Source organism: Rhipicephalus microplus, chromosome 8 (assembly GCF_043290135.1).
Source record: "Rhipicephalus microplus isolate Deutch F79 chromosome 8, USDA_Rmic, whole genome shotgun sequence".
In the NCBI taxonomy this organism is placed as follows: domain Eukaryota; kingdom Metazoa; phylum Arthropoda; class Arachnida; order Ixodida; family Ixodidae; genus Rhipicephalus; species Rhipicephalus microplus.
In genome coordinates, this window is record NC_134707.1 from 131,429,038 (window position 1) to 131,455,109 (window position 26,072).

General features: G+C 44.4%; 1 protein-coding gene across 11 annotated transcripts in view; it reads right to left on the reverse strand.

Moving 5' to 3' along the window:
- Positions 1-26,072, reverse strand: part of LOC119164558 (uncharacterized) — a 139,840-nt gene that overhangs the window by 64,880 nt on the left and 48,888 nt on the right. For 5 of the 11 annotated variants that reach the window (XR_012885818.1, XM_075872600.1, XM_075872603.1 and 2 more), the window contains one exon: positions 16,904-17,210. The exons of 1 other annotated variant lie outside the window; for it this stretch is intronic. Coding sequence is in view for 6 of the 10 variants with exons in the window: in XM_075872600.1 (XP_075728715.1) it covers positions 17,186-17,210 (25 nt within the window). In the remaining 4 variants the exon portion in view is untranslated. Of the gene's footprint in view, positions 1-4,440; positions 4,582-5,884; positions 5,975-16,903; positions 17,211-26,072 lie in introns of those variants that run through there. 5 more of the 11 variants (XR_012885815.1, XM_075872602.1, XM_075872601.1 and 2 more) reach the window with 2 other exon arrangements.

Below are 26,072 nucleotides of genomic sequence, written 5' to 3' on the forward strand. Positions count from 1 at the left end.
TCGGCGTCGGCCCCGTTGGTTGTGAGCGAAAAATTGTCATTGCGTCTATCAAATGAAAAAGCAAGTTACCGAGATCACTGTGGGAGGCCTCTACTCGTCCACGCGTGCGCACGCAATCACGCTGAAAAACCGCGCATTTGAAGAATAAAAAGTGCTTAGGGTAACGAGGCGTGGTAGTTTCTTTGCCCCAACGACCCCTCCCTGCTTATCTTCAAGCGCTTTTGTCCAGCATGCAATGAACCTTTCACTCCGCTCGCACTGGACGGATTCTTAAAATTTTTGCGGAGTTTAATTCGTGAAGCAATAAGCGCTTCTAGTGAATTCATTTCATGGTTACTTCAAATGTGTTTCAGGGATTTTTTAACGCGTTTCGTTCGACTGGTGTCACGACGAAAACGAGCCCATTCGGCGATTTAGAGGCACATTTGGGAAGTCTCAAAATTCGTCGAAAAAGGCCGGGGTAGTGCAGCAATCGCCGCTAAAAAGACACGGGAACTTTCAAACAGCTCTAAAATTGGACAACTATCTTTATCTAGCGGAAAACATATCATGCCTTTCCGGAGTCGTTGATCAAAAAAGAGGAAACGCTAAATAATTTGCTGCTATTTGTGAGCTATTGTGACATTCTTTATGACCTCCGAGATGGCAAGCTCGCGGTGTGTATCTTGGAGGTCATGCGACTCTTGCTTAAGACCAAAACTTATATATAACATTCGCGCGCGTGCACTGGTACGCTCTACTGTGTGCGTGTGTGTGTGCGTGCGTGCGTGTGTCTGTACGTAACAAAACATTATATTAAGTATGCACTCAGCGGTTGAAGGGTGCACTAGGGGCCGGGTTTCACTATCGCGTTCAACTCCTAAAGGCAAAACTTAAGGGTCCCCCAATTTTTTTCTGTCATCATTGTTCCTATATAATCTATTGCCTCATCCCCTTCTAGTCTGACACCTTTAACTGTAGTTAAAAACCACTGTTTTATGCTTGTCCTAATTCTAAGAGACTTGAGATCATTCCAAAACACTACAGCTGTCTTTCTATCCTTTTTGTTTATTTTGCGCCATCCATTGGCTCCTCTTCCTTCTAGTATTTTCACTGATCAGATAGAACGCTTATCTTCTGCAGCTCAAAAAGTTATCCCATTTTTATTTAACATCATCTTCCGGTGCACCACTCAGTTAGCATACCTGTTCTCCCTGAGGGCTTCCTAGCGTTTTACTGTGGCTCTCAATTCCCTCATCCCACCAGCCCGTTTGATTTGACTCGTACCTTAGCAAGCTCTAACTCATGCAATCTAGTTAGGTTTGTGTGCGTCAACTCTGCTTTAGTATCCTCGGTGAATATTTTCTCAATCTCTTTAATTGCTATTTCTGATTGCTTTCCTGTGTAAGCATTACCATCTGGTTGCACATAATGCCTCCTTCCCATTTTCATTTCTCTTCTAAAACTCAGCTTGATACGTTTGTTGTCACTACTGAAGCTTCTCGACTTATATTAATCTATGTTGATCACCCTTAGCCTATCATACATCCTATGCGACTTTACTGGATAACATCCCTTTGCTTCCTCCTCCTCCTATGCGACATCCTTGTGTCATCTATCGTCTACTGCAGCCTTCCCACCTCCCGTGTTACTGTTGCAAATGATTGAATCATGCCTTTCACACATATTCTTTAGCATTCTACCCGTTGGGTCAGTACACCCATCCATATCTTTACGTGCGCATTCATATTTCCTAATATAATTACCTCGCACTCTTCTCCTAGTTCATCATTGTCATTGTCTATGAAATGCACCATTGTCTGGATTTTCCTCTCTGCCTTTTGTTTTTGTCCACGAGTATACAAAACCCAGGAACGTCGTCTGCGCTGCCACTTTCTCCTTTAGCCATAAATGTTCCCTGGACTCCTGCTTGACCCTTTGCCAGTCCGTACTTTTATGAATAAATGCCCCGTTACCACCTCCCTTCTGTTGCATTCTGTTCTATTACAATACTCCCACGCGTAGTCCAGCTTGCTAAGTGGTTGTTCCATGCCCCTAAGATGTGTTTCTACCAACCCATATACCATCAGCTTCTATTCCCTTAGCTGTTATTCTATCTCTCGCCACTTCAGCCTATGCCTGCCAACCTGCATGTTATTACATCCTACGTCTGAATTTGCTCTGGCCTCGTGCCTATGTTGACTTCTCCCCCAGACTCTACATGGCTTAGATATTAGCGCTACTTTCTGAATATATGGCTTAGATTTTAGTACTACTTTCTAAATACCACCTTCTAAAGAGTCCTCCTGGTTGTTTCTCTCGGTAATAGCTATCCTGGGCCCACAAGGGCTTGCGTAGCCCCCCCCCCCTCCCCGAAAAAGGTACTGCGTGTCCTGCAAGTCGCCAACCCACCTCATGATCTAGCCTCCCATCAAAGTGAACTCTGTCTCGTTGAAAAATAGCTTACTTATGCACATCTCTGTTTATTTCCAATACCTCAAAGCCTTCCTCTCAACTCATCTGCCAGAGTACGCCAACACTGTTTGGTTCCCTTGATATGCCACTCATATCGCAAGGTTAGAACGGGTACAAAGGAAAGCTGTAAGGTTTATTTACAACAAGTATAAACGCACCGACTCGCCCACTAACCTTTTAGAATCTTGTGGTCTTGCTACGCTAGCGACAATAGCAAAACTGGCACGAATAAAATTTCTACACAACCTGCTTCGTAACCGCAGCCACATCGATGCACCAAAATACATCTTCCTAGAAGAATTCAGAGACCTAAGACACAAACATGCGCTCACTATTGCAGAATACACTTTGCATAACGATTGCTTCAGGCATTCATTCTTTCCCCTCTCAATAAGAGAATGGAATAGTCTAGATTCCTCGATTACCGTTATATAATCATTGTCAAAGTTCACTTCAAAAATCAAGGATAAGTTCCGCAAATAATTTTCTAGTTATATTTTTGTCTTTTGGTGAGGCACAATATCGTTTTTTTAGCGGTTATTTTTGTGGAATAAGTGGTCGCGTTCAGTTGCACGTAAACAAATTCGTTTTGCTGGGTGCAGTAACTGGTTCAAAGTTACCTAAGTGTGTATTGTTCTGGTGTATTTTTTCCAGTGCTCTTGTCTTTGTGTACAACTAGTGTTGTATTGTCTTTTTACTAGCGTTTTTCTGTGGAATAAATGTTCGCGCCCAATTGTGCGTAAATAAATATGTTTTTCTAGGTGCAGTCTCTGGTTCAAAGTTACCTAAGTGTGTATTTTTCTGGTGTATTGTTTCCAGTGCTATTGTGTTTGTGTACAACTAGTGTTGTATTGTCTAATAGATAAGAGCTGTCTTCTATGCCGTCTTTAGGTATGCACCAATTGCTCAGTGTTTGTATATAATTAACACTATTTTTTCAGAATGTACTTGTTGAATTTTGCCTCGAGACCCCTACAGGCATTTCTGCCTCTAGCCATTCTTAGACGTTCTGACAAATATGCCACTGTTTAAACGTGAAACTGAAAACTGTATTGTGTATCCAAGAACTGATGCCCTTCTGCATCGATCTCGTATGAGTCTGGCAGTATCGAAAATAAATGAATAAGTAAATAAATAAATATCCCCTTGTTTGCTTCGACAACAGCTCTTCGCAGGTTTATGTCACGTGACAGTGGGGGAGGTCCCAAGCGGGTGAACATGTAAAAAGAGTGCGTCCCGCGAGTTCCGCTCCACTATTCTGATTTCGGCGGTGCAACATTTCCTGCTCCTCGGAGGCACTTCGGCTCTGAATCGACTCTGCCGCTCTCAATGGAACAATTGACTCTCACTCTCACTCTGCCATTTGAACAGATTGGCTTCAAAAGTCTTGCTCCCACTTTGCCGTTGGAATTCGACAGTTTAGTATAAGATTACGACATGGTGCTATTGCATTCAGCGCTTCATCCTTTAGGGGTAACAGAATTTTTGTTTTCAAAATTCAGGGGACAATTTTCTCTCTTCACTGACTCTTGAATCTCGAACGCACCGAATTTGGCACGCGCAGCGCCATTGCCTATTCGAGAAAACCCGCGCTTCCACCGGTGGGTTTGGGCAACGCCTCCTAAAAAACTATGCCTGGAACGCGGCTCTCTTCAATTGAGACCTTGCTGCCGGCACAAAATCTTGGAGGTCATGCCTCCTACCGGTCGTTGCGAGCGTCCGCCGCGTGGGACCGCTCGACTCCGTACCGCTTTGTCACGTGACATTAATGTAGCGCTCTGTTGCGTGATATCACAGCTGCTCGGAAGCAACAGTGAGAACACTGATATGTTCACAAGGACGACCGTTAGAAGCGTTCGCCTGCGTACCGGAGGGGGAGGGTAAAATCCGAGGGTAGGGAGGCGCGTTTGGTGCTCACGTTCTAGGCATAATTTTTTTAGGAAGCGTTGGTTTGGGACAGTATCACTGGTCTTAGTAATTACTTACCGAACGTATTTGGCAATTGCTGCTTTACTGCAGGTGGAAAAGTGATCCTTGTGCTTTTCGTGAGATGTTGGACTCATAATATAGCCTAGCTCCGCAGGGCAGCTCACTGAGGTGTTGTCGCCGTCGTGATAGGAGCCGAACCTTCCATCAAGATTGGCACGTGGAAAAAACAAACAAGTCTAGTTTTAGTGAGGAACACGTGGTCTCTCTGTAAACTACTTGCTATTAGGGTAAAATATATATAGCTGAGGCCGTGGATGGACAGCCACTATTTGTGGACATTTGCTCTCGAATTTGAGACAGAGTTTTACCAGTCGTGAGCTCCTCGTTCTTGAAAATTACAATTTGAAGCCCATTTACACGAAATATTATGATCGACTGAATAATATGATCCGAGCTTTTTCCTTCTTAATATGCACTAACTGTTATTCTTCGCTACAATGTAGTCTCCTGCACACATAATTGTTTGTAATGTAATTTTGGCATATCGAGGGTTTGTTTTTAGCCTGCCTGTTTCTTTGTTTGCGTGAGGTCCTTGTTTTTGCCTGATAAAATGAAAAGAACTCCAGACAGCTTCACAGCCGTACAAACTGAGAAGCAGATGTGCTGTTGCGTCAGGGTACTGAAGTTATCTGTTCAGCAAATCCACCCTCAGCATTACATCTGAATGTAATCTAAGTATTCTACGTATGGTGCTATATCATCCTCATTTTTTTCATACTCTTTGTTAACCTATGCAGTTGCTATATACGTTAGCTATGTTGTGGCTGTATCTCCATCGGAGGAGAGGGACCTCGGAGGGGTGGCCGATGGCTTAGGCAGAAGCTCTCTGCTTTGAATGACGCGCGCACTTTTTGGTTGAATACCAGTGCATGATTCGTACCTTTGCACGTGCTGTCTCTTCACCGAGAAGTTTGGAATGAAGCTATAGACTCCACAATTCATAGTTCGCTCGGCGGAGCTTCCACATTTGCTCAGGCTGGTAAATGATTGAGTTAGGCCGAGTACTATTAAATTCTAAGGAAGCACAACTCTCCCACCCCCTATTCTCCTAAGGTGAAGGATAATCCGACAATATTGGGGGGGGGGGGGCGCTTGGTCGCTCCCGCACCAATATTGAAGGTAGTTGTGGGAAAGCCACAGAAATATAAAAATACTCCTTATATGTTTCTGATGAAATGCTTATTACTGCTTTTGCTTTCTCTCGTCAATGTCGACGTCATTAAGAAACTCATTAAAGTCGGACGCGAATATGAAGATTGCGCACGTGACCTGCAGAAACCTGCGGTATTCTGGTAGTACACCAACCACGCCGGATAGCGTAGCATGCATTGTATCATCCTCCGAACCATCTGGTGCATTGATATAGCAGACCCGGTTAATTATTGAGTCACCGGTTCAACAGAAACGACCGCCCAAGCCTACGGTTCGAAGCACTGGTCACCTTGGCGGCATGGTTTCCGGAGGGCTCACAGGAAGCGGGGCGCTGCCTCGGCTATCAGCGTTTCTTTCAGAGCTGCCGAATAAGGGAGGCCTGCACATACACAACGCGTTTTTCAGTGTAAGCGGCTAAAAGAGGTAGCTTCTGGCCAGGGGTGTAGCCAGTGGGTGGCACACCGAGCTGTTTCACCCCCCCCCCCTCCAATCTCCAAAATTTTTTTACGTCCCATGATACACAGCCGGAACTGACACTGGGCTACATCAGCCAGCAGATAAAGCAGGTACCCCCCCATCAGCTCCTCTCCCCACCACCCTGCAAAAAAAGTCTGCCTGCATTCTGCTACTGGCACTAATTCGCATGAAATTTCAAGTCATTGTGGGCCATTTACTGCTTCGACTTTGTGGTGAAGTTGTTAGTTTCTTTAGGTTTAGTTTTGATATGGCAATATTGAAAAAAGCCTGTATTGTTGAGGCTTACCTTGCGTTGCTTTCAAAATCAGCCGTGTTTCCTTATGTGTGGATGACTATAAATTCTCTACTTTTATGTTGATGGCACACTCCCAACATTTACGAGCAGCACTAACGTTCATTGAAATAAATTATGCAGAATCAACGAAGTGATTCGTGATGAGTGGGTAAAGCAGTGAGATCATTTGGCGTTATCGTTAATCATGTGAGGCGTTGGCGATAAACGAATGCAAAAGACTGCCAAATGGCATACAGGTATATACTATGTTATGAATGGTATGTTGTGTTGAATTGTGAACTTTGTTTTGCCTTCATTGTTGCTGCTTTGTTGTATTAGATCTGGCCTGAAGTTGGCAAAGACGAGGTCTGGGCACATCCCCCGGTAGTTGTTGGTTTTCGCAGTCCTCGTAGACCTCGTAGAGAATATCAAGAAGTCATCTACTGCACAATCCAGTTGCTGTCTGCGTTAATCTTCATCATCAGCGTCATCGTCATGTCGTACAGTGAGTGCTTTGAATAAAGCTGTGCCGTAATGGCAGGAAGAGAGTGGGTTGTCTGGACCACACTTGTTCTCCATCGCTATCAGCATCATCGTCACTGTTACCACCATTGTCAGCGGCAGCTACGGCGCATAACACAACGCTAACGGCACCAACGAACAAGCCTCACTCGACCTTAATAAACTTCGCCCCTAAAAAAAACACTGCACATCCGCGAAATATTCAATGCTCTGTGAATAAAGCAGTAGGATTCTTTGGTTTAAAGTAAATGACCCGTGACATTGACCACTCACGCATGAAAATGAGTGTCAAGTGGTGTACAGCTATATGCAAGGTTTATTAGTGATAACTGGTGTAATCTGTTTTCTTTTCTGTTCATTATTACTTCTTTGTGGTATCGGATCTATCGTGAAGTTCGCAAAGATGAAGTCTAGGCACGTACCGTAGTGGTTAATTGTATCCCGTCATCTGAAATACATCGTACAGCATATCGATACGTCACCTACTGCTCACGCTAGTCGTTGTCCGTGGTCATTGCAGTCACCACCTTCATAATGTTCATCGTCATGAGCATGGCGTACAGTGGGATGTGTTGACGTACATGGCATGTGTTGCCATGTACGCCATGAGCATGGCGTACATGGCATGTGTTGTGCCATGATGTCGGAAAAAAGGAATGCGTGACATGGAACATGCTTGCTTTTCATTGTCGCGAGCATCGTTGTCATGGCATACTTTAGGTACCTTGCATTTGCTGTGCCATTATGTTGGAAAAAAAATTCCGCCATATCCACGAAGTGAATGATGATGAGTGGGCGAAGCTCCGGAGGTAAACCTGGTAAACCATGAATCCTCTGTACATTTTGCCCACTCGATTTTATTACATCGCTCCCCCTAGCGTACGTCGCCGCACTAAATCGAACGATTGCCTTCAACCAATGACACGCGCCATATGTGACATCATTCCTATTTTATAAGATCTCGCGTCTTTCATCAACTACAAGTACCGCTTTCTAGTTTATAACATCTTGCATCTTTTCATCATCAGCTACAAGTACCACCATCTAGTAAACACTACAAGAATTAAACGAGAGGTGGCTACATACAGGAGACGGTACCGCCATCTAGTGAACACTGCAAGAACTAAACTAGAGGTGGCTACATACAGGCTACAGGGGACGCACAGCCCACGCTCTAAGGAGCTTCGCCCCTAAAAAAGAATGCGTGGCATAGAACGCGTGTCCTTTCATCGTCGCGAGCATCATCGTCATGGCACAATTTAGGTACCTTGCATATGCTTTGTCATTATGTTGGAAGAAAACAATGCGTGGCATAGAACGCGTTTCCTTTTCATAGTCGCGAGCATCATCGTCATGGCATACTTTATGTACCTTGCATGTGCTGTGCCATGATGAAAGAAAGAGAATGTGTGGTCTGCAACGCGCTTGTTTTTTATCGTCATCAGCTTCTTCGTCATTCTCAGCGGCGCCTTCGACGCATAGCCCCCCATCAACGTTAATGAACTAGCCTCAACCTGAAGGAGCTTCGCTGCTAAACATCGATGCGCTTCTAAGCAGACAAACGTTTATTTTACGACTATTAATTCAATATGAAGACCTTTATTATGTGGTTGCAACAGCGCACAGTAGGTACAGGTGTGTTCAAAAGTATCCAAACGAAATACTGATGAATGTTCAGACCACCTTCATTCGTCGTCATTCACCGTCGCTTGCTCAGGGCTTGTGTTCCCGTCTTGACCATGTGACTATCAGCCCATTGTTGCGCACTCCTGCGCTCTGTAACCCTTATGGCGCATTGTGAAACGTAGTCACACATTCTGGATGTGATATCCGAGCACAGAAGTGTGCCTATTGTGTAACAATAGCACATTATAGGGTACCGCGCTGGGCACGTGGCCGGAGCCAGTAGCAAGAAGCACACGTGTGCCCCAGCACCACTCTTCCTTTATGTCAGCTATAGGCCAATCGCAGCATTCTATTGGGCGCAGAAGGAGTTCAGGTGTGACAATTCTATTAAGAGCATCAGCGGCAACTACGTGCTCCTCTTGTGACCTCTGGTTGTCGCGGACGGCTGGGAAATCTTTTTGAGCTGTACAGAGCAATTTTGCTGCTGCATTTGATTTTAAGCAAGTGCTAGCGCTGTTAAATGATCATAAGAAATGGCTTGCGTAGACCACAGCGCCATGAACCGACACAGAGAGGTCGAGCCCTTCAACTGTGTTTATGGTGACACCCCTATATTGAAAATGAATCAGAATTCGCACAAGGCAATCACTAGAATTGCTGAGGTGAGAGGACTATAGGGCTCGCTGTCTGCTGAAGTGAACAAGCATTCAAGGATTGTTAATACTTTCTGCTTCAGAGCACCGCAGCTTCTTTGGATTACTTTTTCATTTTTGCTCGTTACTTTCAGCATAGTACACAAATTTGTGTACAATGCTGATTTGTGTACTTCGTACACAAATCAACATTTTTCGAGAGCACCTGACCCTAATAACTTGTGCAAAGCGCAATATTGCAGTGATCTTTGCCAGTGCACATTGTCGGGCCAATAATGGAGTTACGACAGCTGTGCGTGCTCTAATGATTAGTGGAGTTTTGTGGCGCAAGGGCTAAGGTTGGCCAAGGAGTGCCATGTCTTTGGTGCGATGTAATTGATGACTAATTATTGCGATGACAATGTGTGTTACGGTTGTATAACGGCCTAAAATCACGTGCTGTATAAAAGCGGGAAATATGAGTATCAAGTTTAAAGTGATGACAGTGATACGTAATTCGAATGTAGGGGGTGGAATGAATCACAAGTGACATTGGTATCTACAAGTGAGCAATTGTAAAATACCACGAATGCTTCCTCGCCCCCTTTGAGAACCAATGGGTGAGGGGCTGGTGCTTCTCAGATTAGCTACCATTGCAACAATCTAGCGGAGAAATTATGCTATAAGTTTCCATTATATATGATGCTGAAGTATCGAATTTTATCTAAAAACACGAATAATGAGTGATATTTACAGTGGTTCTTTGTCAATAAACATCCCTGGGTGAAGTGGATTGTGTTCACAGTAAGCCAACAGAAAATGCTTTTTTTAAAAGAGTCTAGTTCTATGCATTGGATGAGGATGTGATTGACGGTAAGTGAATTACCACATCTATAACACAAAGGTGCATCGCCACTGCACAAAAGTTGTGAGTGTGTGCTGTGTGTATGTCCTGTTTATAGCCTTGTAAGTGTAACTTCTGCGGGGCGTGATTCTGATTTTGGTGTCCAATTACCAAGGAACGGCTTGATGACGTGTAGTTTATTTTCTCTGTGACAATCCCTTGTGCTCTGTCACTAAGCTCTGAGCTCTCGTATAAGATATGGTTTTAGGTCAACACCAGAAATAGCAACGGATGTATTAGCAGCGCTTTCGTGGACAGATGTGGCTAGCTGGTCGGCCATCATGTTGCCTTGGATCTAGCGGTGTCCTGGAACAAAGAACACTACAACATGCTGTTTAGTCTTGTACACTGTGCATAGTAGAGAATAAAGCGAGACAATGACCGGGTTTTTGTGTTTTTTAAGAGTTTTTAGAGCTTTTACAACGCTTAGGTAGTGTGGGTAGATTACTGTTTTTTCTTAAATTCTTTAATGTGCTTAACGGCCGCAAGTATCGCAAAAGCTTCTGTGGTGAAGATGCTTGTGTTAGGATGCAGAGCGCTGGCATTCAAAAAGGATGGACCGACTGCTGCGTACGAAACAGATGTGTAAGACTTTGAGGTAGCAGTAAAAAAGTCAGGACAAGTGTATTTATATTTCAGTTCTATGAAGCATGCGCGAATGTGTACAATGAGTGCATGCTTTGTAACCTCTAAGAAAAACAAATCGCTGTCTATCGACTGCCACTGCCATGGTGACAAGTGTCCTGCAGGAGCCATCAAAAGGTGATCAAATGGCACACCAGTTTCCTGAGCAAGGCCCCTCACACGAATCGAGCAGGGTTGTCGCAACGAAGGCCGATTGTAAAACAGTGCAGTACTCGACATATGATTAGTAGTTGAATGTGTATGGTATTCTTTGTCTGCATTCACTTCGAAATAATATAGCAAGGGCATGTAAGATCTCTGAAGTTGCAACGACCACTCATTCAATTCAACGTACAGGCTCTCCACAGGACAAGTGCGAAAAGCACACGTAAAGAGCCGATGCATAAATGACGAAGGACCGAGTCAAGCATTTTCACAGCGCTCTGTGAGGCAGACTGATAGACAATACCCCACAATCTAAACGCGTGCTTATGAGTCTTTTATAAAGATTCATGACACATTATCTATCACTGCCCCATGATGTGCGCGACAAAAACTTCAGTGCATTCATAGCTTTCAGGCATTTGTTTTTGAGATTCTTTATGTGCGGTACGAATGTCCATTTCATGTCTAAATTTATGCCTAAAAATTTGTGTTCAGTTTTCACAGCAAGTCGCTGGCCGTGAAGGTGAATGATCAGATGGGAATAGAAACCTCAACGCATGTGCTTTTTGCAAGTTAAGGGTGAACCCGTTCTTGTATGCCCATTTATTAGCATTATTCAAACCAAGTTCGAGCTGCCTGCCGCTCGCAGATTCCAAGATTGCAAGATTTAAAACCGATCTGAACATCATCGATATATATGCAATAAAAGATATTGCGTGGAATGTGGGAATGTAAGGTAGTCATTTTACAATAGTAAGCGTGGTGCTCAAGATACCAATTTGCAGCACTCCCGTCTCCTGGACAATGTTCGTGATAAAAAATTCCTAAACCAGGACACGAAAAGTGCGGTTGGACAAGTAACTTTCAATTATTGTCAGCTTGTTACCTTGGACACCAAAGTGCGAGAGGTCTTGCAGTATGTCAAAGCGCCAGGTTGTGTCATAAGCCTTTTTTATATCGAGAAACAATGAAAGAGAGAATTGATTATGGACAGAAGCACCACAAATTTGCGCCTAGATTCGTAACAAGTGGTCAGCAGTGAATCTATCCTCACGATATCCACACTAGTATGGGTCGACTAGATTGTTTGTTTCTAGAAAATGTGAAAGGCGGCAGATATTCATCTTTTCGAAAAGTTTACACAGGCAGCTTGGGAGGGCGGTAGACCTGCAGCTTGTGATGGGTGATCGATCTTTGCCTTGTTTTAGAATCGGAATAGTAATGGCTTCTTTTCAGGCAGAATGAATCTCGCCGGAAAACCAAATGGCATTATAGAAAGAAAGAAGCGCTTCTTGTGTTTCAGAGTGCAGCTGTTTTAGCATTTCATACAATACCCGGTCGGAGTCTGGAGTGGATTTATTACAGCAGTTTAGCGATGCCTGTAGCTGTGCTAAGACTAAAAGTTCATTGTATGGTTCGTGTTTTGTAGGTTCACGGTCTAGTTTCTGTTTTTTATTATTGTTTTGTATCTCTGGAACGATGTGGTATAGTGCGATGAGCTGGAGACCTGTTTGAAGTGCGTCCCGTGAGAATTCGCCTGGTCCTGCAAGCTGTCGCCTTGTGTGTTCACAAAAGGAAGCAAATGAGTTTGCCGTCCTACTACCTTACCTACCATGTTCCAGACTCTCGCCTTCTTTGTATATGAAGTGATTCCGGATAAAAACTTATGCCAGTTTTCTTTTCTCACCTGTCTGCGTGTTCTTCTGCCTTGGAATTTTATCTCCTTAAAGTTGTAAAGGTTCTCGGCTGTCGGTGAATCCCTGAGCAACATCAACGCCTAATTTTGCTCTTTTCGTGCAATTCCACAGCACTTGTTCCACCAAGGAATGCGTCATTTGGTGCACGGTCCCGTTTGTGGGATGCACTTTCTAGTAGTATCAATTAGAAAAGCCGTGAAGAATTCAACAGCTGCATCTACGCTCAAGTCACGTAAATTAAATTAACTTCGGCGAGTCGCGTTTTTAAACTTTTCTCAGTCAGCCTTGCCAATCTGCCATCTCGGAGCCTTTGGAGGGCATGCGTTATCTATTGATGTGATCAGAATTATTGGAAGATAGTCGCTTCCGTAAGGATTATAAATAACCTTCCATTTGAGTAGAGGTGGGAGTGATGGGGATGTAATGCTAAGATCTATGGACGAGTAGGTGTTGTTGGCCAGGCTGTAATATGTTGGTTGCTTCTGGTTCAAGAAGCAAGCACTGGATGAGAAAAAGATATGTTCAGTTAGACGACCTCGTGGATTGCAGCGAGAATCACCCCATAAACTACTGTGTTCATTGAAGTCTCCAAGAACCAGATAAGGTTCTGGGAGTTCATCGATTAAAGCCTGAAATTCTTGTTTTTGGAGCTGGTGATTCCGGGGTGTGTAAAGAGAGCAAATGGGGCGAGTTTATTGAAGATGACAGCTCTAATAGCCACTGCCTCAAAGGATGTTTGAAGGGGTAAGTGTGAGCATGCGATTCCTTGATTGACTATAATGGCTACGCCACCAGATGACGTCATAGCATCATCCCGGTCCTTTCGAAATATAACATAATGGCTTAAGAAATTGATTTTTTTTAGATTTTAGGTGTGTTTCTTATACACACAGCACTTTTGGTGAATGTTCATGCAAAAGTTCTTGGATTTAATGGAGGTTTCTCATCAGTGCTCTGATGTTCCATTGCAAATTTTGTGTCTCTGTTTTATGTGTAAAGTATTGCTGTGAGTGAAAAAAATGGGATTTAAGTTAAAGGCTCCTTTACAGGCACTTTAACACGTACTTTACCTTTTTCGAACCGGTCGAGAGACCCTCGGCGCTCCATAGGCGCATTATGCGCCTTTGGGATAGGTGTGGTGTCCATTGCCTCTGGCGAGGCAAATGGCGAGTGTGAGGTCTCGCGTAAAAGCCTCGCCACAGTGGGCGAGACCCTTACACCCACAGGCTCAGAAGCCAACGGTATGGTTTTAGAGTCCACGCCATGCTGGCTGTTACCAGCGCCAGCTGGGCCCGGAGAGAGTGAGGCAGCCTTGGCTGCGCCAACCGTGTCCGGTTGTGCCGGTACTGATCTCTTCAGCACGCGTGGCGCGGGCTTTCGCCGTTGGTTTTGGCGCCTGCAGCCCCAGAGTGGCAGGACTTTCTTGCTGGGTAGGTGGAGTTGACCCAACTACTTCAACCACAGGGGCAGGAGCAGCAGCCAACAGCTCGCTTAGAGCAGGCTGGGCTTGTGGCAATAGCTGGTGCGGTGCTGCTCCCCGTCGCGCCGCATCAGCATAGAATGTGCCATAAAACGGTCCAACTCTTCTTCGTGCTTCCTTGAATGAAACATTTTCTCTGTGTTTCAGCGTAATTGTTTCTTTTTCCTGTTTTCAAATAGGGCAGGCTCTCGAGTACGCCGCATGCCCACCTTCACTGTATGCACAGGGGAGCGGACTGTCACAAGTGTTAGAGGATTGTTCGTGATAGCCGCATTTGGCACAGGTCAGTCGGCCTCTACAACACTGCGAAGCACGGCCAAAACGCTGGCACCTAAAGCACCAGCGCGGATTCGGAATGTATGGACCGATGCTTGCTTTTGTGTAGCCAGTTTCTAGGGACTCAGGTAAAAGAGTTGAAGTGAAATCTATGATCAGGAATTTGTGAAGATCTCTTTCTTTTCACGCCTTATCCAAATACTGTGTACCTCGATTTCATCCTCCTTTTTCAATCCTTCGAGAAGCTCTTCCTCACTCAACTTCAGAAGATCATCATCAGAGATCACTCCTTTGATGGTGTTCATTGACCGATCGGGGGTCACCGTGATCGGAACAGTTCCAAATGCCACAAGGTTGGAAAGTTTTTTGTATTGTGATATGTCTCACAGTTCAAGTAACAGGTCACCGCTTATCATTTTGGTGGCCTTATAGCCGGGTCCTATTGTGTCAGAAAGACACTTCGCAACAAGGAATGGGGACAGGGTTCTGACGGTCTTTTGAGGCTCTGAGCAGTGAATCACACGGAAACGAGGAAGCTTTTCTGTTGGCTTAGCAAAAATGCTATGTATTACTTCGGTGCATCCTCTTTTTCCTAGAGGGCGTTCAGGATGTTTGGGAAAGTTGTTCGAGGTCATATGTATAGAAATATATATGGCGGCCATGCCAGCCAACCACCACCGAGCCCAGCATGGGAACGCTGTTTCACGTAATGAGAGTACAGACGCCCGCTGTACATGACCACTATAACGAAATATATAGTGCCCAAGGAAGGACATACACACAAGGTTAACCCTTGCCGCCTGGAGGATAGAAGTAAATAGAAGTGAGGAGATCACAGCAAAGTTTAAAATAGATAAAAAGATGATCAGGGGAGAAAGAGATATAGGAAAAGGCAACTGCCGATTTCCCCTGGGTGGGTCAGACCAGTGGTGCCGTCTACGAGCTGGGGGGCCTTAAAGATCCAATCACCCTTCGTTGGCTCAACCACCAGGATCCCTTTTTCCCCGGAAACGGCTAAGCCACGCACGGCGAGGCGCAAAAAAAGTCAAACCCCCCCCCCCCCCACGCCCGGTTGGCTCGGGTCCGTGGTGTTGCCAAACACCAACGCCTGCTTGCGCAGACGCCCCTGTGAGGGGCTATGGCTGCTCTTACAGCGATTTAATGACGTTGTCCGACGTTGGCTGAGCCACTGACCATTGTCACCAGTAATTGTTCTTTTTTGACGCTATTTTCTCCATGATGATCAAGCCACTGACTGTCACCAAAAGTAACAGGCCAACGATGAACGATATTAAGCCAACATCTGTTAACTCCCATTCGTTATGACCCAAATTAGTAGGCGCAAAAAAGACGACAGACAAAATTAGAGTGCTGCAGACAGTGTCAAAAGAGCTGGCTTGTTTCATTGCTTCATTTCGTTACTCTGTGTGTGGCCTCTGTCTCTTTCCTCCAGAGTTGCCATATCTGAATACGACAACATAGCAATGAAACGTGACAACGCTTCCTGCATAAAGAGCACCCGTTTTTTTTTGTTTTGAATAAACGGCATTTCAAGTGATGTCCTGGGGGTGTGTTTGTTTCTATTTTCGTCGGTCGTCTTCTTTGCAAGTGCGATTTCAATTCCTCAAGTACTAACACGCCCAGTTGTTCATTCTCACATACGCGCTAATATCATGCCCTTTTTATGCCAGTAGTTTCTTTATTAGTCATTACTTCACTAAGCGCAAACACAACGAGCAAAAATATCATGCTGGAAACTTTTTTTGGTAGTCGAGGAATACAGATCCTTGAGCCGTTGCAGACGCCGACGGGCCCTAGATATACGATAGACGCAATGATGATGGCACGGAGAGACTACGCAACGCTGATTGAGACTACGGTGCCTGCACTCGGGGTTTTACGCATAATTTATTTTATGAATAACAAAGTTGGCAGCTGGCTTACGCCTTCAAGCGTTACAAAGAGTATAACATGATCCAACATTTTCTTTGAGCCCATCACACTTTACTTCTACAAGCTTTTACGTGACAGTTTGTATTGATACAGCTGCAGATATTTGCAGAGGCATGGACGTTGTACGGTATGTCCTACACGAGCTACGTGAATGGCTAAATGAAGAGCAATTAACGATACATATCTTCCTGAAAAAAATTGCTGATGGTATTTACACAAAGAACATGACCATCACGTCGTCAAGCCGCCATCGATTCAATAACATGGTGCAGACCAGAACGCGCTTGTCTGCAGATCACATGTATGAATAAATTGCTATTTACAAAATCATTAATGTGAAATGTCATGGGCAGCTTCACATCTATGAATGGCATGACATGCATGCACACAGTCTCCCAAGTGCAGCATGAATAAAAATGAGAATTTGCGTGGTTTTCGCGATAGCAAACCTGATAACCGAACTGTAGTTAGTGCGCATGCACCCACTGGTGCTTAAATGGTCAGGCTCAATGCACTGTCAGCCTATTCGTGATGCAACCACCACCCCGTAAGCTCCCGTTTTTGTTTTTTCCATTATAATCTTGGCCTGTCAGCCCCTGGACGAGATTTACCGATTTGAATTAGGCGTGGTGAGTCTTGTCTATTCTGTTCCATATACCGGTGTAACCGCTACCAACATTTGAATAATTAATTTTATTTTATTCTGCATAATTATATTTATTTCTCGACAAGCGCTAACATAATTGTCGAAATATCATTGTTTAAATGTAAATGTTCCAACTAGCTCAACTGCTCAAGGTCAATGAAGTATATTTAAATTTATCTGCATGACTTCCAACTGCGCTGCATTTCACATCGTCCTCAATGCAAGGTTTTATTTTTACCATTCGATGAATAAATCCCGTGGAATTTGAAATTGGCACGTGTCTAGACCACGGCACACATGAGAAAGTGGCGTCCTCAAAGAGGCTTCATGTGAGGCAGCCTGTATGAATAGAAGAATGCAGCGAGAAAAGATTACGCATCGTCCTAATTGAGCGACACAGCTAAGAAAATGCACTTCATACGTCATGCAGAGTCAGGGCATAGTACGAACAGCGCTTCGGACAAGTTATCAATGGGAATAGTCTTTATTTTTTTTCGTTTATTTATACTTATACCTACACCGCTCTCTGGGGGCATTGTTGTAGGGGTGTTTAAAATTCAAAGTACTTTTTAAATCATTGAGGACAAGTTGAATTGCACGGCACACAAAAATACCAAATCAAAAATACCTAAATCACAGCATACAATATCATTGTGTGACAACGTACTCCTTCAAAAGGGAAGAAAACGCTGTGGAAGGGGTGGTCACAATGTTTTTGGAAGACTGTTCTGTTCGTGTATAATTTTAGTGAAAAATGTATTTGCATAAGTTGATGTTCTGCACATATATTCACACACTTTCCAAGGATGATCCCATCGGGATGAGATGTATGTTGGTGGTCTGATATATTTATTTTGATCGATCCAAGTTTTCTCATTTATTAGGTTGTAGAAAAGACAGCATGATATATGTATGTCTTGAGGAGAGTAACGGCCAACCAAGTGAACTAACGATTTCGCTAGACCTTCTGGTGAAGTAGTAATCACCCGTCACAAACCGGGCGGCACGTTTTTGAATGCGCTCCAATGCCCTAATATATAACTTCGTGGCAGGGTCCCAGGCAGTGCAAGCATATTCTAAATCGGGTGTACACTTGACACGTAAGGAACTTGTTTATTAACAGAGGGGGCGGTTCTGAAATTGCGGCGAAGGAAGTTCAGCACGCGACTGGCTTTAAATGATACAATTCGAACATGATCATTCCGCAAAAGTGTGATGTTGATGACAACGCCAAGATACTTGTATTCATTTACTATGGATAACGGTATCCTTTCCTTGAAGTAGTTTGTGATAAAAGGCAACTTTTTCTTGGTAAACCTATCCACACAGCACTTTGACACGTCAAGCTGCATTTTCCACGTACTGCACCATGCTATTACTGAGTCATGGTCTTTCTGCAGTTGTTGGGAATCTTGATACACTTAATTTCCCGATATATGCAGCAGTCATCTGAGTACAACCTCACTTGACAGTCCATGCATTCAGCAAGATCATTGATATAAATCAAAAATAGAAGTGGCCCCAGGACGGGGCCTTGTGGCACTCCTGAAATGACGTCTACATGTGACGACGACGCGCTATCCATGATGGTGCATTGTTTCCTACAGGAGAGATAAGCTTGTAGCCGTACCAGTGTGTTAGCAGATATATTGAGCCACCATAATTTCAGTAAAAGAAGTGAGTGTGTAACAGTGTCAAAAGCCTTGCTAAAGTCTGAAAAAATGCAATCAATTTGGCTACCGGAACTTCACGTTGCGGCGATGTCATGTGTATATTCTACGAGTCGCGTATCGCAGGAAAACCCTTTCCGGAAACCGTGCTGTGTTGGACAGAAAAAATTGTTAGTCTAAAGATGCTTTGCCAAGTTCGAGTATATAATATGCTCAAGTGTCTTACAGTACACACGCGTTAACGAAATGGGCCGATAGTTGAAAGTACTTGAATTGTCACCACTCTTAAGAATAGGATTTACATTTGCTCGTTTCCAGTCTTCAGCTAATGCACCCTGCAATAAAGAATTTCTGAACACAGCTGTAAGAAACGGGTTCATTGAGAGGGCACAGTTCTTTAAAATGAAGTTTGCGATTTGAACTAGCGCTGATGCCGAGTTCGCTCAAAGGTTTTTCAAAAGAGATGCAACACCTCGTTCTGAAATTTCAAACTCCGCCATTTCCGATAATGTCGCTGCGTTGCACATTGTAGTTTGAACCGCTGACGAAACCAAAAAACACAGACTGAAAGTACCGGGTAAAGCATTAATCTTTGCTTGTACTGTCCGACTAGTACTTAGTATCATCGTTCATTTCAGGAATACCGCCAGGAACCTTTGTTTTTCTTTAAACGTATTTCCAGACGAGTTTCCGGATAGTTTTCACCTTAATACTCAGATCACTCAAATATGCTCTCTCTCTCCTTTCCTCAGATCTTTGGTTATTTCTTACCAAGTAGTTTCATCCGTTTGTATGTTTCAAGGTCTGACGTGTGACAATATTTGCGATAGAGACGATATCTTCTGTTTATGAGCATTCGGAGTTCTTTATTTAGCCATGGTTTCTAATTTCGTTGTTTGGCTGATAAGACTCAAGATGGTAAAAAAGTTTGAATTAGAGATAACCGTCTTGGTTTTAGCTGATTTCACAAGCCATTCACCTCAGAACACAAGCATAAATCTTGAAACTCGGGTAAATAAGCGTCTAGAATTGTTGAAATAGAAGCGTAGTCTTCTTTTCATATATAAACACCTTTATGGGCCTCGAAGCTCGTTGTTGAGGTACAGCTAAACACATTTTAACAAGGACAACGTCGTGATCACTAATACCTGGTACTCTAACAACAGAGGAAGCAAGCGTTTGATCATTGCAAAAAAAAAACAGGTCTAATATTAGAGTATAACGTTGGGCATGTTGGTAAGACATAGTTTAGTTGGAAGTAAGCGCTCCCTTCTGTCCCTTCCCTTGTCCTATGTTTCTGAATGCGCTACGTCTATCAACTAGGTCTATTATACGTTTTCACTAGAACTGCACACCCTCGTGGGGGCTGTTACAAGCTGATAAAACTGATGAGCATTCACGATTTCTTGAATAGCTCAATGTAGCGGTGACTCACTGTGAATTATCGGTTTGAATGAGGACCATGCAACATCGAGTAGGTTAAAATCACCGGCAATTATTATGTATGTTGTATTTAGGGTTGACAAAATATTGCGGAAACTAAATAAAGGCCGGGGTGCTGTATTACTTGGGGGCCTGTAGAAGGAACCAACAGCCACAGTTGATTCACCACTAAGCATAACCTTACACCACACAGAATCACACAAGTCACTAACACCACAAATACGAACACTACTGGTACTGTTATGAATCATTAGGAATACACCACTACCATGCGCCGTGTGGTCCCTTCGGTATACTGCATAGGTCGATGGAAAAAATTCATGATCTGCGATGGTGGTATCGAGCCAAGATTCTGTGCCAAAAACTATGTGTGGTTTAGTCATGTCTAATAAGCAAAGGAATTCTATTATTTGTTTTGCAATTTGCGACAGTTAACTACGATGCACGTTAGTTCATTTTTTCTCAATTCTTTTGTCAGTAAAACGGCATTTTGAGGTGACTGCTATCTACGACTAGGCACAACTCTATCTTTAGCACTGTTATACAGGAATTTTTGGTAATTCATGAATAACTTATTGAAACGAAGCTTAAAATCACCACCCTTTCCTTTAGCGTATTTTATATATTTTTGCCTCTCTAGCCTGACTTTGGGTGAATAGTCTTCACTGATTCCAAAGTTGGTTCCTTTTAGCTTGCCACAAGGCTTCAGCACACGTTCTCTATCTTTAAAACATAGAAACTTTACTATGACGGGCCTTTTTCCCCGCCGCCGAATATTGGCCTAATCAGCGACTTTGTTCAATTGCGTCAGGGGCACTTTTGAGCTGTAAGTCACTATAACAAAACGAAATAACTTTTTCCTCTGATTGTGCCTACGTTTCATTCTTATTACCTGGGAAACCATAAAATGCCAAGTTATTTTGACCATCCCTACATTCTAGGTCGTCCTGAAAATCTTTCATAGCCTGACATGCACGCGCAAACACTTCACATGGAGCTGCAAGTTGCTCAAGTTCTTTTTTGCCCGTGTTACCTAGGGGGGTGTTATTTTCTACATGCGGTAATCTGTCATTTACATCTGCCACTCGCTGCTAAAGCGCATGTTGCTCTTTTCGCACGGAATGTATTTCTTCTGTTATTTTTTGTTGAAAAACTTTGTGGTTAGCTCAGATAGAGCTAAGTTCATGAAGAATGGCAGACAGAGATCTGCATTGAAGGTAATGTCATGATGGTGTCGAACATCTGCTTTTCCTGCTGCGGTGTTAGAGGGCATGGGTTTTGCTCTATATCCCCACATAACAGCAAAATCGTTTTTATCATATAACCACACGTGACAGCGTTTGCGTGCAAGGCCGACAGGTAGCAAAGCACCGAACAAAGAACAGCAGTGGGATCTGGCGCCAATTTCTTAAATGGCATACCGCATTCAGGGAGGTAAAAGTAACTAACCTGAAGAAATACTCGACGTAAGTTTCCGGCAGCCATGTCAGCGCCAGATCCCAAATTGCCTGAATGGTTTGCGTGCTTTTGTAGTGCTTCGCTGTCACGGTGCTCCCAGCGTTGCCAGCAGCATTTCCACTCGCAGCCTAACGTTGATACCGCTGGCAGCGCCGGCATGTCGAGTGGCATTCGGATCGCAGGAAAGCAAGGAGGTTCATTGAAGAAGTCTTGCGTCACAGAAATGTCCGGCGGAGCCGGATACACCGCTTATGCTGTGGCGTCCCGGGCAATCGCTGTCATCTGCATCAACTAAAGAAATACTCGACGTAAGTTTCCGGCAGTCATATCGGCGCCAGATACCAAAGTGTTTGAATGGTGGGAGTGCTTTTGTAGTGCTTCGCTGTCACGCTACTTCCAGCGTTGCCAGCTGCATATGCGCTCGCAGCCGAACGTTGATACCACTGGCAGCGCCGTCATGTCGAGTGGCATTCGGACCACAGGAAATCAAGGAAGTTCAATGAAGAAGTCTTGCGTCACAAAAATGTCCGGCAGAGCCGGACACACCGCTGATGCTGTGGTGTCCCGGGCAATCGTTGTCATCTGCATCAACTGAAGAAATACTCGCCTTAAGTTTCCGGCAGTCATGTCGGCGCCAGATCACCTGTCGGCTGTCAGATGCGAAAATCATTAGTGCCTTAATATTGAGCAAAATAAATACCTGCAAAAAGAAGACATGTGTGGAACCCGATCGTCTGCATATTTGGCGAATGCCGTCTTTTTTTGGCAAAAGACAGCAGATAAAGCGTCCACTTGCAGTAAGCTTATATAGGGCCCCACATTTTAGTCGGTAAACATTTAGCAGGTGAACAATTAGCCGGTAAACATTGTAACACAACTAGTATGTTGTTGAAAATTGTGCCGTTGACTGTCGTTGAAAAATGCACACTTTTGTCTTAGTGATATTTTGCTATTAGGCTCGTTTTTTGAAGAGGTAGACATAAAATTTAGTAAATAAATAAAAAATCAACGAAGTCAGCGGTGGCTACTGCCGTTTACTGGTAACAAAGCAAGGTTAGCTTTGCGTAATGGCATCCCTCTTTTTTAAAATAATGTTGCGTGGTTGTTGGGACACTGTGTATATTGTCACAGGGTTGTGACGGGGTTGAAGGCAGGAGACGAAATGGTCAGACCAAACCGTTTATTCGGGTGAACCTGTGCCCGCTAAACGGAAAGTCGGGTTGCGGTAGCACACTTGCACTGATAGCGGTGCATGCAGCATCGGCCCTCGATCAACTGACAAGTGGCGAAGTGCGTCGACATATATACACTTGCCATCGAATTTTCTAGCATTATCACTAGCGGTGACGTAGGTTCCAGAATAATCTGTGCAGCTCGCAGAGTGGGCGTGATCTTATCAAAATGATCTACTACAGTCCTGAAGCTTCTAGAAGACTGCAGGTGCCGTTTGCGCTGAGAATTGTGTAGTGTGTTGGGGCGACAATAAAACTTGAGGAAAGGATCGTGACTTTGCCCCCCTCGGAAAAAGGCATCGTGCCGATGCGTTAACGAAAGATGAAGGCACAACAAGAATGCAAGAAAGTACAAGGAATAAGTTACGATACAGCAATAATAAAAAACACTGTTTCATTTCGTTAACGCGCATGAAACGGCTTGAGGCCAGCAACATGGAAGACTTCAGGTCGCAATAGGCGTCGTTGAGAGTTCGTGATGCCGTCGGGGACAACCTCGTAATCCAGTGGGCCGAGACGTCGAACCACCCTGTATGGTCCGAAGTACTGTCGCAGTAGCTTTTCACTGAGTCCACGTCGGCGTATCGGCGTCCTCACCTAAACGCGTTCACCGGGCTTGTATTCCACGAAGCGTCGTCGAAGCACCGACATGTTGCACCGACATGTTGCATATAATAGGAAAAAATGACGTATGGCGTTCGACTACTGAATAAATCTCGTCTTTATTTCAATCCATCAATACTTATGTCACTGTATTTTTTTTCTGTTCATTGGCACATTTCTTACTGTATTACTTCATGGGGTAACACATACACCACTCATCTTACTTCAGTTCAGACAATTCAAAACCAAGGGATAAGAATTCTCACGCCAAGCCCATATCTCTCTAACGGTAAGTCACTACTTCACGAAAACAATATACTACTGTATCTGAGCTAGTTAAATTTAACCTAGCTATTTACATGTATAGAACTATAAATAACCAGCTTCCACCCTTCACTACCATTCTCTCAAATAGCAATGTCACAAGGTTTGCCCTTAACAATAACTTTCTACTGCCAAAAGTTTGCACCAATTATAGCAAACAAACCATTCATTTTTCCAGAATTTCTTTTTGGAATAGTTTGCTTTCCGACATTAAAGTATGCCGTTCCCTGAAGGTAAGTAAATTGAAGTTAAAAAATCATATTATGTCAACTAACTAGTCTGTTTTGCTGTTTCCTAATTGATTCCTGTTCATTGTGAGTTGCGTTCTGTAATCACTTGTCATCGATGTTAGCGCGTTAATCTTGCTTTTAAATTGTTTCTGTGAGATTACAAGGGTATATTCTTACTTTATTTGTTTCAATTGCATTTTACTGTAGCTCTGTTCTCCCTGCTACGTACACCACAATCATTCTCAATTCTACATTGTACAAGAGGTTCCCTTGCAGTCTCTGACTATGGGACCTCTTTCTGTATGTCATGCACATGTATTCTTCTTTATTTAGGAAAAATAAACATTCTGTTCTGTTCTGTTCTGAAGATTGTAACGGTGGCTGTCGGTTGTCTGTTGGTTATTGATATGGAGGCACGCGAGTTGTTGGGCTTCTTCGGTGCGCTGAAGGTACCCACTCACATCGAGGTGACGTTAGGTAACATGGCATCGAGCGTCGTTGCCAGGCTTTTTCCGTAGACCAAGTTGTATGGAGATATATGCACAGTCTCCTGCACCACTGTCTTGTATGCGAAGGTCACGTACGGAAGAATGACGTCCCACGTCTTGTTTTCGACATTGACGTACATTGCCAGCATGTCGGTGATCGTCTTGTTTAGCCGCTCGGTAAGGCCGTTGGTCTCTGGGTGGTACGCTGTCGTCCGGCGGTGGTTTGTTTGGCTGTATGCCAAGATCGCTTGAGTTAAGTCGGCAGTGAATGCCGTTCCTCGTTCGGTGATAAAGATCTTCGGGGCGCCGGGACGTAGGACGATATTTTCAACGAAGAACTTAGCTACCTCGGATGCACTGCCTTCGGGCAGGGAATTTATCTCGGCGTAGCGGGTGAGGTAGTCGGTAGCTGACACGATCCACTTGTTTCTGAAAGCCGACGTCGGGAACAGTCCCAGTAGGTCTATACCAATCTGCTGGAATGGTCAGCGAGGTGGTTCAATTGGCTGAAGATGTCCCGCTGGCCGTGGCGGTGGTGTCTTGCGTCGGTGACAGTCCCGGCATGTCCTCACATAACGCGTGGCGTTGGTGGTAAGACGTAGCTAGTAGTACCTTTCCTCGCGAGCGTGCAGGAACCACCAAGGTGCCCTGACGTCGGATTGTCGCGCAGGACCTCCAGGAGTTCTGGTTGCAGAACTGAAGGCACCACAAGGAGGTACTTAGCTCGAAGCGGTGAAAAGTTTTTCTTTTGTAGAAGACCGTGTTGCAGGAAGAACGACGCATGTGCGTGCTTGAATACCTTTGGGACTTCGGCGGTCCTGACTTCGAGGTATTCTATTAGGGCCTTCAGTTCCTGGTCAGACCGCTGTCGTTTAGCGAAGTCGTCAATTTAACTTCACGTTCGCCTTGGTAAGGTAAATGAGTGGGTTGGCGTTGCGGACGAAGATTATTACAAACCGCCTATACCAGGCGCACAGGCCCAGAAATCGGCTCACTCCCTTCTTGTCAGTGGGCGGCGGGAAGTCAGCGATGGCGGCTGTTTTTTTGTGGATCGGGACGAACTCCAGATTTGCTAATCACGTGCCCCAGGAACAAGAGCTCTTCGTACGCGAATCTGCACTTCTCTGGCATCAGTGTGAGTCCGGATGTCTTAATGGCTTGAAGTACAGCTTCAAGGCGCCCAAGATGCTCATCAAAACAGGAGGAAAACACGATGACGTCGTCACAGTTCACAAATCAAGTCTGCCCTTCAGTCCTACCAGTGCTGTATCCATAACGCGTTGAAAAGTGGAAGGCGCTAGGCTAAAACCGAAGGGCATCACCTTAAACTTGAAGAGGCCATCCGGTGTTATAAGCGCCGTCTCCCATTGGTCTCTTTCGTCGATTTCGATTTGCCAATGGCCAGTCTTGAGGTTCATGGACCAAAAGTACTTGGTTTTCTGGAGCCGATCAAGTGCGTCGTCTATTTGTGGGAGAGGATAAACATTCTTTCTTGTGATTTTGCTCAGGTAGCGATAATGAACGCAGAAACGTAGAGTTTTATTCTTTTTCTTCACTAACACCACGGGGGAGGCCCATGGGCTCTTGGACAGCTGGTTGATGTCATCCCGACGTATTTCATTAACTTGTCTCTTCATGGCCTCACGTTCTCGCGTCGCAGCGCTGTACAGACTCTGATGAAGTGGTCTAACATTTTCCTCGGTTATGAGGCGATCGTTCGTGATTGGAATCTGCCGAATTTTCGATGACGATG